Below are 18,403 nucleotides of genomic sequence, written 5' to 3'. Positions count from 1 at the left end.
TTAAATATATTAAAACTCAACCCATGTCCTACAGCCACATCACTGCAGTTGATTATTCGTTTTTTTTATTCAAGTGATTAAAATCAACTTTGGCTTTCAAACCGAAAGTTCATTGAAGGGTACCTACTATCAAATTTCCACTATTTAAACGTCCTTTTGTTTTAATTCACAGTTATTGACCAAAGTATGAAAATGAAATATAAAGAATGTGTAACCATAATTTGTTAAGCGCAACATTGATTTCATTCAGCGATAGAACTTTTAAGTTTTTTGGTATGCATAATTGGACTAAATAGAAACAGTAAGATTTTATTCTTTTCATTTCTATATTAATTGGTATACATTTATTACAATTTGTAAAAATGTATTAATTTTGATAATTTTATGATCGTCGTTGATATAAATGTGAACTTAATGTTTTAATGGGGTTGGTGGATATTTATAAAATTATGTTCTTTTGGCTAGCCTTACACATAAAACTATGGCGGCATATTACTGCCACACGATTTTTAACTTACTTTCGTGTTAATAATCTAGATGGCCACTTAATATCTATGATATGAGCCGCGCCATAAGAAAACCAACATAGTGCGTTTGCGACCAGCATGGATTCAGACCAGCCTGCACATCCGCGCAGTCTGGTCAGGATCCATGCTGTTCGCTAAAAGTTTCTCTAATTGTAATAGGCTATGAAAGCGAACAGCATGGATCCTGACCAGACTGTGCAGATGCACAGGCTGGTCTGGATCCATGCTGGTCGCAAACGCATTATTTTGGTTTTCTCATGGCGCGGCTAATATAAATTTATGAATATAAATATATATCTAAAAAAACACTTTTTAAAACAGTTTATCTATAGTAACTAGCCGCGTAAAAACGTTTATGTTAGTTAAGTAGTATCATGAAAATAATTGAGTTTTCTACTTAACTTTCATGTGAAATAACTGGTTTCGCGAAAATATCTAGTTTTCCACTTATTAAATGAAATCAGGTTTTGCAATAACAGGCAGCATTAAAAATTTCTAGTTATTAACAGGTTTCGTGAAAATATCTAGTTTTCCACTTATTAAATGAAATCAGGTTTTGCAATAACAGGCAACATTAAAAATTTCTACTGTAGTTATTAACAGGTTTCGTGAAAATATTCTAGTTATCCACTCATTATACGGCACTAACAATCAAATATTCTTGTTAAGATAATTTAATAGTTTTCATGAAAGTTTTCGAGTTTCCACTTGCTATAGATAATTTACACGAAAGTAAATTAAATAATGTGTGGCGGTACTATGTCACCATATAAAACAGAAAACGGCCACATATCATATCTAGTATACTTATATTTGATTACCGAGAGAAGATGTGTGTCTATTTTTTATATAACCGACAGCAAACACAATTCTAGTTTCGGCGTTCTTATATATGGGTAGGCATTTGCACTTGTCAGATGCCCTTAAAGGGCCTTGATATTATCAATAAAACTTGAACACCTGACATTTTACTTAGATAAAACTACTGTTCAACTTATTTGAGATGTTTTAGTCGTATTTAATACAAGTATCGTTATATTTTAAGATGGTAGAGAAAGGTAGTAAAGGTGACGAATCACGGCTGCGTATTGATCCTGTCCTTGTTGATAAATTCCGGCGACTTCAGGGCGGCATCAATGAGGTCGGAACGAAAATAGTCCGTGATTTCGGTCTGAGATATCAGTATGACAAAAACAGAGGAACACTTGAACTTATCGGTCCGGATACAGAAATATTAGGGCTGGCTGTGGAGACTTTGAGATTCTGGGTCGAAGACGACGAGTTTCCTGACACTGGTATAACGTGTCAAGTCGGTTACCCAAATAGAAATAATGTTATATGGCGTTTCCATGGCGACTATGCGAAGAAATTTGATCATCTGTTTGCTGAAGACATAGCTAAGCTGAAGTTAGTTACATCCTTCAATATCAAGGCAGTTCCAACAAAGCGAAATCCGGAATATGTTGAACTCTACTGTCATTTCTCGGTTTACCACCAGGTGAAAAGTGAGGTAAAGAGAATTACAAAAGAGATCAGTAGAATTTTTCAAGATGATTTTTTCATTCCGAAACCAGACTTCCTGAAGGCAAGAGATTTTGCAAAGTCTAAGATAAATGATGATAAGGTTCTATACGCCCTTAAGGAATATCCGGATAATAAAGTTCGGGTATGGCTGTTTGCTAGAGACCAGATGGATGTCATTCGGGCAAAGAAAGAGTGGGTACTTCATGTTGGGATCATTGCCAGAGAAAATGAATTCACTGAAACTGTAAAGAGCTCTAACTCCATAAAATCGGCTTCCTTTTATGGACATCCGGCGTCCGAAATAGCAAGTGAAATGTCAGGCCCAACTAAACGACGTGATAAATCTATAGAAGAGGCAGATCAGGAACCTAAACCAAAACAAATGGTACAAACAACGCTTAATTTAAGCAGCTCTAGATCAAGACTGAAGAGTCAAACAAGATCATCCAATATTAGTATTAGCTCTCAGGGACCACGCGTTGATAATTCAAATTTTCCTAGACCACCAAACTTTGTTTATCCTATAAACAAAGAACCATTAGAAGGTAGCAATGTCAATAACGCAGATGACATTGAAGAAAGACCATCCAACCCATTCGTAGCAAACGCGGAGTTACTTGATGGCTTCAATGGAGATGGAATACTAGACTCGTCTAATCCAGCGTTAGGAGAGGCAAAGTGGGTAAAAGAGGACGAAACAAATCTATACCCTGCAAGAAACCTTGCTCGTCCTGTACAAAACAGAATTTATGTTCATCATCAAGTTAACGATCCACAGTTTCAAAATCCACACCCACAAAGTACAAATTCAGAAAATTCCACTGCGCCTGAGCAAATTGGTAAACTGGTCGTTCATCCAGAAATGAACTTGGTAGAAAATGAAAGATATAATCCTACGCATCATTCGAAATCAGTTTTAACAAGTGTGACAGATCCACGTCAAGCGCCTGCTATAAAACGGGGAAACAAAGGAGTGCGTCCTGGGGAGAGAGCAACAAAGAAAACGACTAAAGTTAATGCAAAAACACGTCAGAAACGCCCAGTTTTAAAGGCAAAGAAACCACCACCAACCATACGGTACAACATAAATGTGAATGGTTTGGATATTTACATGTACAAACATGACATTTCAAAACTTTCAAACATGGATGCATTGGTCAATGTAGTTGCACCAAGTTTAAAAGAAGGCGATCACATTGCAAGAACTCTATTCGCGGAAGCGGGAAAGAAGATTCAAGATGAACTAGATATTCACTTGCGATTACACGGGGAAGGAAATATGGGTGAAAATGTTGTAACCTCAGCAGGTAAACTTCCGGCTTTAGGTATGATTCACGTGGTTTCCCCAATTTGGCAGAAGTACACAGTTTGGGAAGATTGTGCAAGTGACCTGCATAAAGCGCTCTATGATACACTTAAGACTGCAGAGACACACAAATACAGGAGAATAGGAATTCCTACAATAGGATCAGGTAAATATGCTGGACGTAAAAAAGAACATTCTCTTTTTTATGGACGTGTTTACATTCTATTTTCCTGAATCAGTGTTAAAGGCACTGACCTCGAAATTGTACAACAACAAAGAAAAAATATTGCTATATTTCTAAAGAAGGCTTTGAAACTTAGTTATTGACAGATTATATGTTATAGAAACATAAAAGTTCTATTCAAAATTAAAAAGCGTTTATAACTGGGTACCGGAGGTAAACTGTCTTCATAATAAAGCTTATATTTATTTTTTCTTGATTTGGCATTTTTAAGATTATTAAGAAAATTAAGAAAAAAATCATGTTCTAATGTAGACATAGTACTAGAGATCAATCAATTACCCAAATTATAATCCTACTTTGCATTTACCTTTACACCTGTATGACGAAAATTAAAAGGCAGAATGCAGTAACTGTGTAGTGAAAAACTTAGTGATAGGTCTTTCATTTAAATGTCCATTTTCATGGTAAATATTGAAGAGTTTTTTCTTGTTTTTATATATAATGTGTAATATGATATAAATAAAATTATATCTAAATTTCAGCTTAAATAGTGGATCTGAATTTATTTTATCAGTCTTAAAACATTTTGTGATATCACACAATATGCATGTATTTGACAATTATTTTGCATTGACATAAGTTCTTTCTGCAATAATCAAGTTATAATTGGGGATTAAATATTTATCAATGGCCAGACAGGTAGGACTATCTACTAGAGCGAGTACATGGAAATTAAATAAGAAGTTTCAGAAAATCATCAATAACATGCTTGAAAATGATTAGATCAAGACTTAAATATTATATTCGGTTTAAGATTATTTATATAAGCAATCAACGTTATATTTTTTTATTGTTTTTCATAATTTGAAATTTTAGGTACTATCCCTATCTAATGTTCAGTTCAAAGAAGGATAAGTATCAGCCAAATTCTGCTGGTCAGTTTTTTGTTTTTTTTTGTTTTTGTTTTGGGTTTAACGTTTCTCAACAGTATTTCAGTTATGTAACGGCGGACAGTTAACCTAACCGGTGTTCCTGGACTCTGTACCATTACAAACCTGTTCTTTCTGCCAACTTTCCCATATGAATCAGAGGTGGGGGACGAATGATTCCAGACACAATGTATTTTATTAAATCGTCACGGAGAACATACGGCCCGCCCGAGGATCGAACTCAAGACCCGGCGATCCGTAGATCGACGCCCTCCCTGTTAAGCTAAGAGGGCGGGTTCTGGGGGTCAGTGCCTTTAAAATACATGTATGTAGATCCTGTCAGTTCAATGAACCTATGAAATTAAGCCTGCCTAGTCCTATTTTAAATGTTCAGCCTTTGTGTCTAGTGAAAACTTTAAATCCTCAATGATATTCTGAAAACTCTTCTTGACGAGTGTTACTTCCAAATATTCTTCTCATTGATTTGATCAACATTCACAACGAAGGTCTGTATATTAGGTGTGCGTGGCACTATATATTTATAAAGATTTCTATTTAAACCGATGCAGGGGCTGTGTGTGTGGGGGGAGGAGGGGGGAGGGAGAGTGACGGGTGTAGTACATTCCTTAACTGCGAACAAAAAACAACAACAACGGTTCTTGTGTTATTTTGTTTGCCAAAAATCCGATCACATAGGATGTTACTGATCAGCTGTTTTTAATTCAGGTCGATGGCATATCGGAAATTATATCAAAGAATAAAACACGAACACTTTATTCCCCATAATTGAGCGTTGAATAGATCAGTTTACAATGTAAATTTTCTTTCTCAAATAAAAACTGCCCTAAAGAATGTGATATTCAACATAAAATAATCTGAAACTTTACAAACGCACTAGACTTGTATATTTTATACCATCATTATATATATTATAATGCGTCTGTTATGTTGTAAGTTATCGAAATAAATATTTACAGAACCGTATTTTGGAATACCTAAAGACCTGGTAGCTGAGGTATATGTGAAGGCACTAATAGATTACAGTATGGGTATGGGCCCAATGTACCCAGTACTAGAGATACACCTTGTGGATAATGATCCCAACATGCTCACCTATATCAAGGATGCTTACGAGAGTTGGGCTTCTACCCCCGGCGTGGCCGATATGACTCATCATATAATCAAAGGTAAATAATGGAGTTTTATTTTATGAATTTGTTAAATGTTTTGTTTTGTGCACATGTTATTGCACAATAATATTTTGTAATTTGTCTTCGATTCAGTAATGTTCTGTTTAGTTTTGTATTATTTTCTTACCAGCACGTACGTGTATATCTTATATCTTATTTGGTGGTTCTCTACACATAAAAAGCTGCATTTTTTCATAAAACAAGCAAATGTAATACTGATCATATGTCAAATATAATTCTGTCTCCACACCTTACTTGCATTTGAAATGGAATATAACTAACCACTTTAAAAGATATCCATATGCTTGCCTTTATAAAAAGAAGTAAAGGAGGCTTTCAAATTTCATTTTCATATTTTAAATGAAATTTGTACTGAAAAAAGAATGTTCGATGAATTGTCGTTTTGCAGAAATTGACCCTATGTTAAATGATTTAAATGAGGTATCAAAGCGTTCACAGAGCGCTGTGAGCCTGAAGTCCATGCCGACACATCGCAGTGAGAACATGGTCACGTTCACTGGTCAGTCCTACACCAGGGAAGGAGAACAGATGTGGACTTTCGATGTACTGAAAAAGCTTGCAGTTCATGTCTATACAGGTAATACGTTTATACAAATGCATTTATCTTGAGCACGATTACGAGTGTTTTTGTCAACTACCTAATCAAACTTTAATCCTGTTATCTTATCATGTAATGCAGTTAACCTTTACCCTGCTATATTTCTACAATGGACTGGTCCATCATTCAATTTGGGCAATACCATTTATTATACGAAGGGGTGTTCACTGAAAATGTACTGACTGAATAGCGAACAGTGCAGACCATGATCAGACTGCACGGATGTGCAGGCTGATCTTGGTCTGCACTGGTCGCAAAGGCAGAATAATTGCCGCCAGCAGGCTAAAGGTTAACATTATTCATTCTTTCCTCCTACCTGTATCATTTCCTTCTTGACTTAATTAGCTGAAACGTAGCATTTTAAATCAAACAGCCCGAAAGAACACGCTAGTATATTTCATAATTTACATTACCCTCCAAGATATGGAAGCCGAAATTGTACTACTTGTTTAGTCATTTGCCCGATTACTTAGAAAAAGCCGTCGTTTTAGTATATGACTGAAAAATTGTTGAAAAAGACGTTAAACCCGAACACACACACACTTAGAAAAAGCTTAAACGTTTTTGCATGTACATGCTATTCATAACATTACAATGACGCTAATTAAAACACAGTACTGCTAAGAACATGAACAGGATATTTTAAGTTAAAAGTTTGAATTAGTTTTTATTAAACAGTTTATGTTTTGTTCTATTGTTAGGCATAATAACCAGCTCATGTTAAATTTTCTATTTTGGTACTATCTCAATCGTAACTGGTAAAATTTGCAGTATTGAAAGATATATTTCGTGAATGAAAATAAGTTGATGAAAAATAAATCACTTAAACCAGACGATGCGAAACGATTAAAACATCTAAAAATCAGACTTGAAAAAAAAAGGTAGGAGAGAACTGAAGCTTTTGCCATGTAGAGTGTGTCAAACTGATGCCAGAAGGTTCAGACTCAAAAACCGAAGATTAATCGTAAATTCTAATTATCACCGTCAACCTGAGCTATGTCACACCGTATATGGTCTCATGGGGACATATATTAAATATAAGCATGGTGCTCATATACATTGTATGTTCATATCATGTAGCTACCAGGCGTAGAAAACCTTAAATTGTTAATAAGGACAGTTGGTGTTACTTAGATAGCCTTTACGAAGCAAAATTCTCAGTCACAATTTTGACCTAGTGTGTTTACAGGTTCCGGTTTACTCGTATGTTTGCCGTGTTGATTCTAAATTACAGTTTGGCCTACATGTGTGTTTACAGGCAGTTCCGTGCTCAGTCTCAATTACAACCTGACCTGCCAGTGTGTGTTTTTGCAGGTTCCATGTTTATTCTCAATCACAATTTGACCTACCAAAGTGTTTGCACGTTCCGTGTTCAGTCTCAGTTACAAGTTGACATACCTGTGTGTTTGCAGATTTCATGTCAAATCTCAGTCACAATCTGGCCTGATAAGTGAATTTGACCTGCCTATGTAGTCGGTCCTAAATTATAATTAAATTTGACTTACCTTTGTGTATATAGTATTGGTGTATCTTCAGGTTCTGTGTTGAAGCTGGACGACAGCGTTGAGGCGATTGTTTGTGCTGTAGATATTAACATGAAGGGTACATTGGCCAGGCAAATCCAATCTCTAGGTGGAAAGAAATATAAAACCTCCCTGAAAACAGCAAGGTACGTAACTCTTTATAGTCTTCACAACTTAAAATAAATGAAATACTTAAGCTGACTTGAAGTACAGGAAAATAACTTGAAAGTTGTGGTCTCCCCCAACGATTTGTATACATGTATCAAGTAGTCATGTTATTTATGGATGATTCAATTTTTTTAAGAACATTTGTAGCCGTAATATAAAATATTTTAAAACAAAATACAGCTTAACACGTTACGGAATCCTAGAACACAATCATTAATGGCTAAATTAGCAATTAAGATAGACAAATAATTTGCCCATGCATGTTTTTCATCACAATTAAAACGGAAAATTAATATTACCTGTAAAACGTGTCCTGTTTCATTTATCGCGGCTCTAAAGTTTATAGATATTTTAAAATGGTTTAAAGTAGAATATACGACACTATAAACCTCATTCAAATGTTTAAACTTGATCGATTTACATTGTTGAAAATATTGATCACAGCCTTCTTGGATACCATACAAACTATTTTTACTTCCTCGTACCATGAATATGTACACGTTGCTTAATGAATCTAAAATTAATTTCGGTTTTAAACTGGCTGACTTGTTACTTTCCTTATCTCAAAACAGATATTATTGTAAACATTATAAGCAATCAAGGTTTGTTTTCTACATAATTTAAGTTATAACTCAAAGCAGTAGTTTAACTCCGTTCGGATACAAGTGTAAAAGTAAATGTTATATACTAGTAATAATTCCCGCGTTTTCACAATTTTGGTGCCGATCCATACCAAAACTGAGACTATCTTCCTTCTTCCGCCACCCCTTGAATCATCAGAAAATGAGGAAAAACACTGATAAAACGGTGATAACACTGTAAATAATCATAGTTCGCTCCCATTGCATGTTCAAAATAGGTAGATTTTCTGTCGAAAACTTACTAGATCTAAACCGATAAAAGATGAAGAATATCACTTCGGTAGCCCCACACATACCTGGTTATCAAGGAATGCCACACATACGGTATTCCTACACATTCTGGTCGGTTGTCAATGAATACCACTTCGGAATCCCCACACATAGATAGATGTCGGTCGTCAAGAATTGCCACTTCGGAAAGGATCCCCATACACAGATGTCGGTTGTCAAGTAATGTTATTTCGGAAGCCCCACATACAGAGGTCGGTTATCAAGGATTGCCACTTGGGCAAGCCCCACACATAGATATAGGTTGCCAAAGATTGCCACTTCGGAAGCCCAACACATAGAGGTCGGTTATCAAGGAATTACTTCGGACGCCCCACACATAGATGTCGGTTGTCGAAGAATGCCTCTTCTGAATCCCCACATATTGATGTAGGTTGCCAAGATTGCCACTTCGGAAGCCCCACACACGGAGGTCGGTTATCAAGGAATTATTTCGGAAGCCTCACATATAGAGGTCGGTTTTCAAGGATTGCCACTTGGGAAGCCCCACACATAGATGTAGATTGCCAAAGATTGCCACTTCGGAAGCCCCACACATAGGTGTCGGTTTATCAAGGAATTACTTCGGACGCCCCACACATAGATGTCGGTTGTCGATGAATGGCTCTTCTGAATCCCCACATATTGATGTAGGTTGTTAAGGAATGCTACTTCGGAAACCCCACACACAGAGGTCGGTTGTCGATAAATGCCACTTCAGTAGTCCCGCACATAGCGGCCGGTTGACAAGGAATACCACTCGGTAGCTCCCGCATACATATCGTTTGCAAGCAATGCAAAATCGGTAGCCCCGCACAAAGAGGTCGGTTGTCGAAAAATGTCACTTCAGTTGTCCCGCACATACTGGTCAGTTGTCAAGGAATGCCACTTAAGATGTCGAAAACTGAAATATAGAATAAAAAAAACACATGTTATTTCTATTATTAAAGATTTAAAGTTTCTACTCTGTTAGTCACAAATTGAGATAATTCTAGAAAAAAATCCTGTGTTAACAGCTTACTGTTAACGGATAGGCTGAAATCATGCCAATCTGACTAAAGTACTTGATCTTCTAAACGAAGATCTGAGAACGACCCATTCACATACGTCTTCTGTATATTTTGGATTTCCAGTATTGCTATTTTTATTTTATCCAATCAGACGACTTGTTCGAATGTCAAAGAGTAAGAAAAATGTGCAGTCATTCCAGGGCTCGAATCCGGGACCCCTCACTTACAAAGCAAGTGGCCTACCGACTGAGCTAACCGGCTATCTGATATATTATGACATAAAAATTGTAAATATCAAAAGTCAAGGCTACAGGTAGATTTGCAAGATGTTGTAAGTTAGGCTCTGATTGGCTAGCGAAAGGATCGTCAGAACGAGGCAATGAATAGGTCGTTCTCAGATCCTATGCGTAGCGTAATAGGATATGTACTTTAGTCAGATTGAAATCATGCAAATTTACATGTATGACATTTTGTATCTCTTGAAAGTTTTGATGATATTATATAGGTATATCTGAAAAAATAACCGTTGGAAAAGGTGTTTCGCAAACATTCTTTGGAAAAAATTATACGAAAAATTTCGCAAAATGAGCGGTCGTGTTTAACAACCATACACCTTTTTTTATCTAACTTCCTTGTGACCAAGGAATTATATAGAGCGTTGCGAACTCCAACACAGTGTTACTTCCCCTTATCGGTACAGTAGATTGTTTGACAATATTCCTGCGCGGAGGCTGATAAATCTGTTGTTATTACCAGCAACTGGTCTTGAAATATAAGAAGTAGTAATATGTTCCCGTTTGGCACTCAGTATAGAATCATCTTCATCGAAAATAAGGTCATAAACGTAATCAGGTCTTAAAGCGAATAACTGATTCATCTATTGGAAAATTAGTGTACTCTTGAAGAACACTATCTAATCATAGTTCAGCCAGTTTCAAAATATTGTTAACCCTTAGCCTGCTACATTTCTAAAATGGACAGCTCCACCATTCAATTTTGGCTATTATACGAAGGGGTGTGAACTGAAAATTTACTGACGGAATAGCGAACAGTGCAGACCATGATTAGCCTGCACGAATCTTGGTCTGCACTGGTCGCAAAGGCTGAATATATCACTTGCCGCCAGCAGGCTAAAGGTTAAAGAACTTCAACTGTATTTTCCAGGTCAAACAAGACACTTGTCGAGGGTAATGTTTTGATATGTGATGCTGGTGATTTGGGCATGCGAAAAGTGTTACACAGTGTAATTGCCACGCCCATTCATCATATTAATCAGAAGAACCTCTCCCGAATGGACAGCATAAATACTGAAGTATTCTACGTAGCCAATCAGAATCGAATAAAGGTTCTTGCAATGCCACTTATTGGAACTGGTAAGTTAAAAAAAAGGCAGGTGCTTTTACAAGTTTATTAAATCGGTGGACGAAAGCGTTTTGGAAAATGCCTTTTTTAAGATAAGTATTACACGAAGGTTGTATCCCCAAAATAAAAACTCTGACCTAACAATGATAATATTATCAATTCTGATTCTGATTTATGACTGATTTATTGATAGATAGTTAATATAGAATTCCACATGTATACAAATAAAAGGTGTAAGGACGCATAGAATGCAATCATGTAGAAATAATTACCGGGATGATTCTGGAGATGTGATGAGATATGAAACATTCCTTAAGTCCCATAACAACGGCTTTGCTAATTTTACAAAATGTACATTGAATGATGGGTCCCATGATCCCAAAGGATGAGTCAGCACCACTGAAGTACGAGGAAAATACCTTAGAACCACAGTTTTAAGCAGATGGTATATGAATAATATTTAAACATGCAATATCACACTTATAAATTCTTGACGTTGTCCGGGTCATCTCAAATGTGTTGTAATACAATTACAGACTGCGGAACGAATACACATGTAGATCAAATGAACCGGTGTTTTTATGTTGCGTTTCAGGGAGACTGAGAGAAAGAATTGAAATTGAGCACTGCAGTCTTCAGTTGATTGATAATATTATAGAGTTATGTCTCAGCCTCGGAAATGGTATCAAGTTAAAGGAACTACATCTGGTAAACACTAACCACGTGATGACGCAATATCTTACACAGGCATTGAGAACACGTGCTCACACAAAACTCAGGTATTTTCAAACATCACTGATAACTCAAAGTCCGTTTAACTCGAACAAACCTGACACACGTATAACTGTCTGGAACGTCTAAAAATGCCACTTAAGAGTTCGATTTACCGGGTTCTTATGATGTACTGAAGTTCATAACGCTTGTACTAGTTTGTTTCCTTAATACTCGTATCATAACATCTATCAAAGACGGCATCTTATTTTTTATTTCAGATATACGGTATACCTTTGAATTAATGTTAGAGTTCGGCTAACTCTGTTCATTGACTTTCATAATAACATTTTGATATTGACTGACCTATCTAGTCATCGCTATCCTAGTTCCGTAGTAAAAAAAAATTGAAAAGCATATAATAATTAATACTTTGTCTTTTAAGTTTTGCGCTATTTCATGGCCAGCATTTTACACTGGACACATGAACAGAACAGATGTATTTTGGTGAATCCGATTCTTTTGAATCCAACTAGTGCAATAGTAGAATGTGTAATATCTGACTAATACCAACTGTGCATATTAAAAGAAATTACATCATGTCTGTTTTAACTTTCTTTTTAAAAGTTTGCTTGTTTCAAAATCAATTGAAAATGTGAGAAGTATTTTATCAGTTGGATTACACAAATGAAAAGTAAAAAAAAAATCCTTCGGAAGCTTACAACACAGTCAAATTTGATTCATAGTTTGCTTCGTTTCTTGAATATCATATTTGACTACCAATTTCACGTTGGTCATGTACTTATCCTGTCTATACATTAAAAACGAGCATGGTGACATACCATAATGATCACTGAAATTGATGTAGATCTAATATAGACCTATATAGAAGTAGATGTATGTAAAATTAAAAACAATTCTCTCCATAGTAAAAAAAATCTTAAGAAATCTTTAAAACCTTACTAAAGTGAAAATTACGTTATTTAATTTTAGATCTTTTATTTTATGCTAACTGATGAAATACTGTGTTTTATCAATTTTATCACTCACTGATATCATTCACCGTAAATGCCGATCTACTTGTACATTGTGTATGAATTTTAAATCATTTGCTTAAAACAGGATGAAAATTGTAGTCGCAGTTTGTTCTTTATAGTATATTTCTCGATTTAAATTATTTTACTTAATGAGAATATCATAACGTTATGCAGCAAAAAATAAAATAAAATGGAACTTAAAGTTGTGTGCGTCTTTCTAACGTCACAACACGTCTGACGTCATGTCTGTTTTCGCGCGTCTGTTTCTCGCGCTGATATTAAAATTTATTGCAAAATGCACATCTCAACGTAATTAAGCATAAAATAAAAAGAACATTTGTTTGTTTTTCCTGAATATGAAATATATCTCACCTCGAAGTGAGAAAATTTTCACATTTTCACTACGCGCTCGTGAAAATATTAAAATTTTTCTCTCTTTTCTGTGAGATTATAAGTTTCTTTCACTGGTTATAGGTGCAGATGGGAATTTCCGGCCTCGAGGGTAACCGTTTAGGCGGTAACGAGGTTCCTACCGAGTTACCGCCTAAACAGTTATCCGAGAGCCGGATATTCCTATATGCACCTATAAACAGTGACAGGATCTTTTTCTTGTATACCGATATCAAGAAATAATGATAAAAATAAAGTCAATCGAACGGCTTTCATTTTACAACTATTTCTTATAGCAGCGTATTTAAACAAAGCGCGGGAAACCAACGGCCGTAAACAGGAAAGACGTCATGAGGTTTCAAAGACAAATAACAATGTTTAGTTCCGGTTTTGTTTTATCAGTTGCAGCGTAACGTTATACTTTTTTGATAAAATAACGTGTTTTGAATCGAGAAATATGCCATCAGGAACAAAGAGGAACTGTCAAGGTATTGGATTTTTATTCCGTTTTTTGAAATAAAATATAAATTACTACATCAGTCTTCCAAATATGTGTAGTTCGTAATACGTCATTTAAAGCACGAGTGTCATCTTACACCCCGGGGTGTAAGATGGATTTTTCCAGCACCGGTAAAAATACCGGAAATCCCCGTCTGGTATGCAAGAAATATTCCATATTCACTCATAACAAACAAATATCCTCTATGTCTTTATAAAATATAGCAATTAATTTAAATGTCTCGTATAGGCAGACTGTCAGTAATTGTTGCACAGTAATTAAGCCAGCAACTCTTTGCTCGATTCTCGGTTGCGAGTGCTATCATGATCAGAGTTTGGTACTTGTTCCATCCGTTCAAGATGGATTCTTTTGTCGATTATCCACGTTAGATAAGACACCTTTAACTTTACACGTGTCGCTAATTGTTAATTTCTTCATCTATCATGGCAATAGAAAAAAAAACTAATCAAAAGAGATTTATATTACAGAGTGGAAACTGAACCACATGAACCATCAAGGCAAGAAGTGTTAACAAGGGCTGATGCTATCCGTAGAACTCCAGATCGATTATCAGCAAGAAGCATAAGATCACAGGGAAGTAGCAACAAATCCCTAAACACAAAAGCAAACAAAGGCACACCTGGAAGTCGCAAAGAGCACATAAACGACACTTCTAACGATAAAACAAACAAAGAAGTAAACAAAAATGAAAAGAATAAAGAAATAAGTACACCGCCAACAAAACAGACAGGAGAAAACGCCGATAAATCGAAAGCAGACAAGAAAAAAGTTCAGCAAAGAAATTCTTCTAATACCAGAGATGATAAACTAAGGTTAGAATACATGAAAAACAGTGATAAAAATGTTCCCTATCTTTCTAGTAAAAATTTGGAGAAACATAACCGTCTGATCCATGATGCCTGGACGCATTTAATGGATGATGACATGGAGAGCACCGGCTATAAAAATTCAAAAAAGCGAAATAAAAGTGAAAATCGCGGAGAACCTAAAAGGCATCAACAGCTTGAGCCATTGGATAGGGAGGTTTTGATTAAAAAGGCACAAGAATTTCTGAAAGAAAGGAAGGAGGAACAGAAAAAGAAACAGCGAAAGAAGAAATATCGAGTTTTTCAGAGGTCATCTGATTTCGTTTTTCAAAAATCAAAAGCTGATTCTTACAAAGAACTGTTTGAAAGAAAACAAAAGTATGCTGAACTAACACACAGAGAAGAACAATTAAGACTGAGAAAAACACAAAGTAGTGATGATATCTGGAAGAAGAAGATTGCTGAAGAAGTTTTTGAGACATTTAAAGAAGAAAGGGAGAAACTCTCTAAACAGAAAAGGTTAGCTCAAGAAGAGGCACTTTCACAGAAAGAAAAGATGGAAATGGACGCTTTTGTAAAAGAAACAAAGAAGTACTTTACTCGAGACACGAATGACAGGTATAAGGTAAAAGCTAACAACGATGATACGAGCGAAAAGTTTGAAAGAATTAATAGAATAAATATTAATGAGGCTAACGATGATAACGATACCGGATGGTATGAAAGAAAAAGTAAGACGAGTCGGTCTGAAAACTTTAGAGGCGTACGAAAGCAAAGGAACAGACGTGAAAGACATTTGATCGACACGGAACGTGAAGACCAGTATATGATGGACATGGATTTTCTCGCTAAAGAATTTGAGGAACGAGTAAAGAAAAAGAAACTTGAACATAACGAAGAAGCCAGAGACACTGATGGAGATGAACTGAATAGTCATAGCTATAGAAAAGGCGAGGAAAGAAAAAGCGTGCGGAGGGACACATTTCTTGCAAAGAAATCGTCTGAGAAAAGAATGCAGGAGGAAAAAGGGCACCGTCAACTAGCATCTACCCCTAAGGGTTATTCAAATCATCAAAACAAAGGAGTTAGTAAACAACATCGCGTTCAGGATAGCAAACAACAGGTATATGCTGATTCTAATGCCAACCCTGGAAATGAGATTAGTTTGGAAAAGGAACTGTCAGCATATTCCCTGAAGGAAACGGATATTCGGGTTCCAATATCGAATCGAACCGTAAATAAAGCATCCAAAGGCGCGACTGTTCAGCAAACTTCAAAAAATACAGACAAAGCAAATAAAGATTTAGACATGGAATACGAAAATAAGCCGCAAAAGCAGAATGCGGCGATGGCACTGAAATCTGCGAAAACGTTCAAAACATATACTGTAAATAAAAAAGCAGGTCCTTTTGATGACACTTTAAGCTCTAACAACAAACATGAGGTAGGACGAGCTCAATACATACAAAGCTATAACAATACACCGAAACAAGAACATGAAATTCCAAAATTAACGAAAACAATTGAGTGGAAGAATGGAGTAAAAGTGAATAAAGAGACACTACAGCTATTTAGGGAACAACAAAGAGCGAAACGAGCACCACGCTCGGAAGAAGTAACAATTAGAGACAAACTTAAGCTTCAAATCAACGTGGTAGATAAGGAGAAAGGAGATCCCGCACAGATAGAAAGGGAAAAAAGAAAGATCAAACGATTTTGGGAAGCAGTCGATGGAAGTGAGTTAAGAGATGAAAACGAAATGTTTGGAGATGAAGACAATAAAGACAAAATGTTAGTCGCTAAAGTGACTAAAGAAAGGAAAATGTCAGCAAAATCAAAAGTTAGCAAGCAAAGTAAAGGAAGTATTGTTACACATAACGTAGGAAATTTTAATGTTACTTTAGAGGTTGCAAATTAACGTACATGTATTTTCTTAATTTGTGTGACGATCAAAGTTTTCAATGTATTTTCATCATAAATACCAACTGTTAATCAAACGTAGTTCAATAAACGTATGCTTGTACATATTTCATCTGTACAAATACATTTTATGTGAATAAATAGTTGACAGATAATAACACATAGGTGTGGTGAATTTTGTTAACAATACAATGAATGAATTGTTTGAATGTAAACATTGAAACCAAAGGAATACACAAAAGTCGCAACTTTTCTGATACAACCTTATTCATTTCACGATCTCTTTCCGTTTAAAAGGTCACACAAACTCACATTTAACCGTCCGTCTGTCCGTCTGCAAATCTGAATTCTGCAATTACTAAAAAGATTTCAAGCTAGGTTCATAAAACTTGGTATGTGAATAGAGGGCAATATGTAGATTATGCACGTACATAACTTATGCTTATAGGTCAAGGTCAATGTCACTATGGAAGGTCAAGTAAACATTGTTTCCAGTCCATAATTTTTATATGTATTGATGGATTATCTTAGTGCTGCACACAAATGTTCCCCATGATGAGACAATGTGTCAACACATGACTTATGGTTGTCGGTCATAGGTCAAGGTCACTATTGAAAGTTTCTGCATGTAAGGGAGTTCTGTATTACCACTTCAATACTCGGTCACTTATTTCATTTGTTTGTTTGGGTTTTTTTTGTATTTTTTTGTTGTTGTTTAATGTGAAAAATGACAAGCATCTTCTGTTGTAAATGTTGGCTTTTAAATAGATTAAAGTTATACAAATCAAACAAAAATATGTTTTTCTTAGATATGACATAAAACCGACATCTTTCTGTTTACTAACTATTTTCTTTTCTTATAAATCTTTGGTGTGTTTATCAATTCTTAATATTTTTGTTTTTTGCGACTTTTCAAAGATGATATTAAATCATTAAATGAATAAAATGACATTGGCGCTTTCGTTGACATTTTGGTATAGTTTGAAATTACCACATTACTTTTTTTTATAAAAGTATTACAGATTGCAGAAATATACACTTGTAGTTAAATATGAAGGTTGCATGAAAGCATTAAAATTTTGTCAAGTGTATGTTTTTGGCTTTCGCTCTTTTTGATTTTGTAAGCTAAATACTTTATTCTACTTTAAACATTTGGCAAAAAAGCCATTAAAATTTTATAGGGTATCGCAAAATCGACATAGTTAGCTACCGCCTATGATTCGATGCAGATAATTCACAAAACGTACTTCAGTTTGTTTTGTCAGTTTTATGTCGCAACCTGATTAATGCCTTACCTTCTCAAGAGTCCCTGAAAATACCTTGAAAACTAAGTATTGTAACATTGGTTATTTACTGACGTTGTAAAGAAGCCATAGTGATTGTTAATCAGATATTTTAAACTTGGTCATATGACCAGGATGCATGGTTGACAAATAAGTATATTTTTCGATTATTGACGTCTCTGTTTTATTTATTTTTATTTTATTGGGTTTAATGTCACATCAACACAATTATAGGTCATATGGCGACTTTTGCATTATTTCATCACGAGCGAGCAGCTGGGTAGAACCACCAACCTTCCGTAAGCCAGCAGGATGGCTTCCTCACATGAAAAATTCAAGTGAAGCTCGAACCCACATCAATATGGAGCAAGTAATTTGAAGTCAGCGACCTTAACCATTTGGCCACTGAGGCCCCCTTTTTATGCCTTTGGGAAGCTGAAAACGTCCAATTGAAAATAGAAACATAAATGATATCGAAACTGGACA

At 35.5% G+C, this 18,403-nt stretch overlaps 2 protein-coding genes across 2 annotated transcripts in view; one reads left to right on the top strand and one right to left on the bottom strand.

Moving 5' to 3' along the window:
- The window catches only part of LOC123546787 (uncharacterized), a 37,367-nt gene extending 28,718 nt beyond the window's left edge, over window positions 1-8,649 (bottom strand). Inside the window, exons 1-2 of the mRNA XM_053550479.1 lie at window positions 8,270-8,649; window positions 7,785-7,934 (exon numbers count right to left, since the gene is read on the bottom strand). The gene's annotated coding sequence lies outside the window, so the exon portion shown is untranslated. The remainder of the gene's footprint in view (window positions 1-7,784; window positions 7,935-8,269) is intronic.
- Window positions 189-18,091, top strand: LOC123546072 (uncharacterized). Its single transcript, XM_053551087.1, has 8 exons — window positions 189-301; window positions 1,573-3,523; window positions 5,448-5,657; window positions 6,070-6,258; window positions 7,816-7,948; window positions 11,053-11,261; window positions 11,846-12,029; window positions 14,376-18,091. The coding sequence occupies exons 2-8, from the start codon at window positions 1,573-1,575 to the stop codon at window positions 16,630-16,632; spliced, it is 5,133 nt and encodes a 1,710-aa protein (XP_053407062.1). The 5' UTR covers window positions 189-301; the 3' UTR covers window positions 16,633-18,091.
- The last annotated feature ends 312 nt before the right edge of the window (window positions 18,092-18,403 follow it).

This window comes from Mercenaria mercenaria, chromosome 9 (assembly GCF_021730395.1).
Source record: "Mercenaria mercenaria strain notata chromosome 9, MADL_Memer_1, whole genome shotgun sequence".
In the NCBI taxonomy this organism is placed as follows: domain Eukaryota; kingdom Metazoa; phylum Mollusca; class Bivalvia; order Venerida; family Veneridae; genus Mercenaria; species Mercenaria mercenaria.
Note: the sequence above shows the minus strand (reverse complement) of the source record. Positions and strands in the feature narration are given on the sequence as shown.

Excerpts from the sequence above, each read along its gene's own strand:
- LOC123546072 (XM_053551087.1), top strand. The coding sequence starts at position 1,573 with ATGGTAGAGAAAGGTAGTAAAGGTGACGAATCACGGCTGCGTATTGAT. Across the intron at positions 3,524-5,447 it reads AATTCCTACAATAGGATCAG|AACCGTATTTTGGAATACCT; the intron begins GTAAATATGCTG and ends AAATATTTACAG. Across the intron at positions 7,949-11,052 it reads ACCTCCCTGAAAACAGCAAG|GTCAAACAAGACACTTGTCG; the intron begins GTACGTAACTCT and ends TGTATTTTCCAG.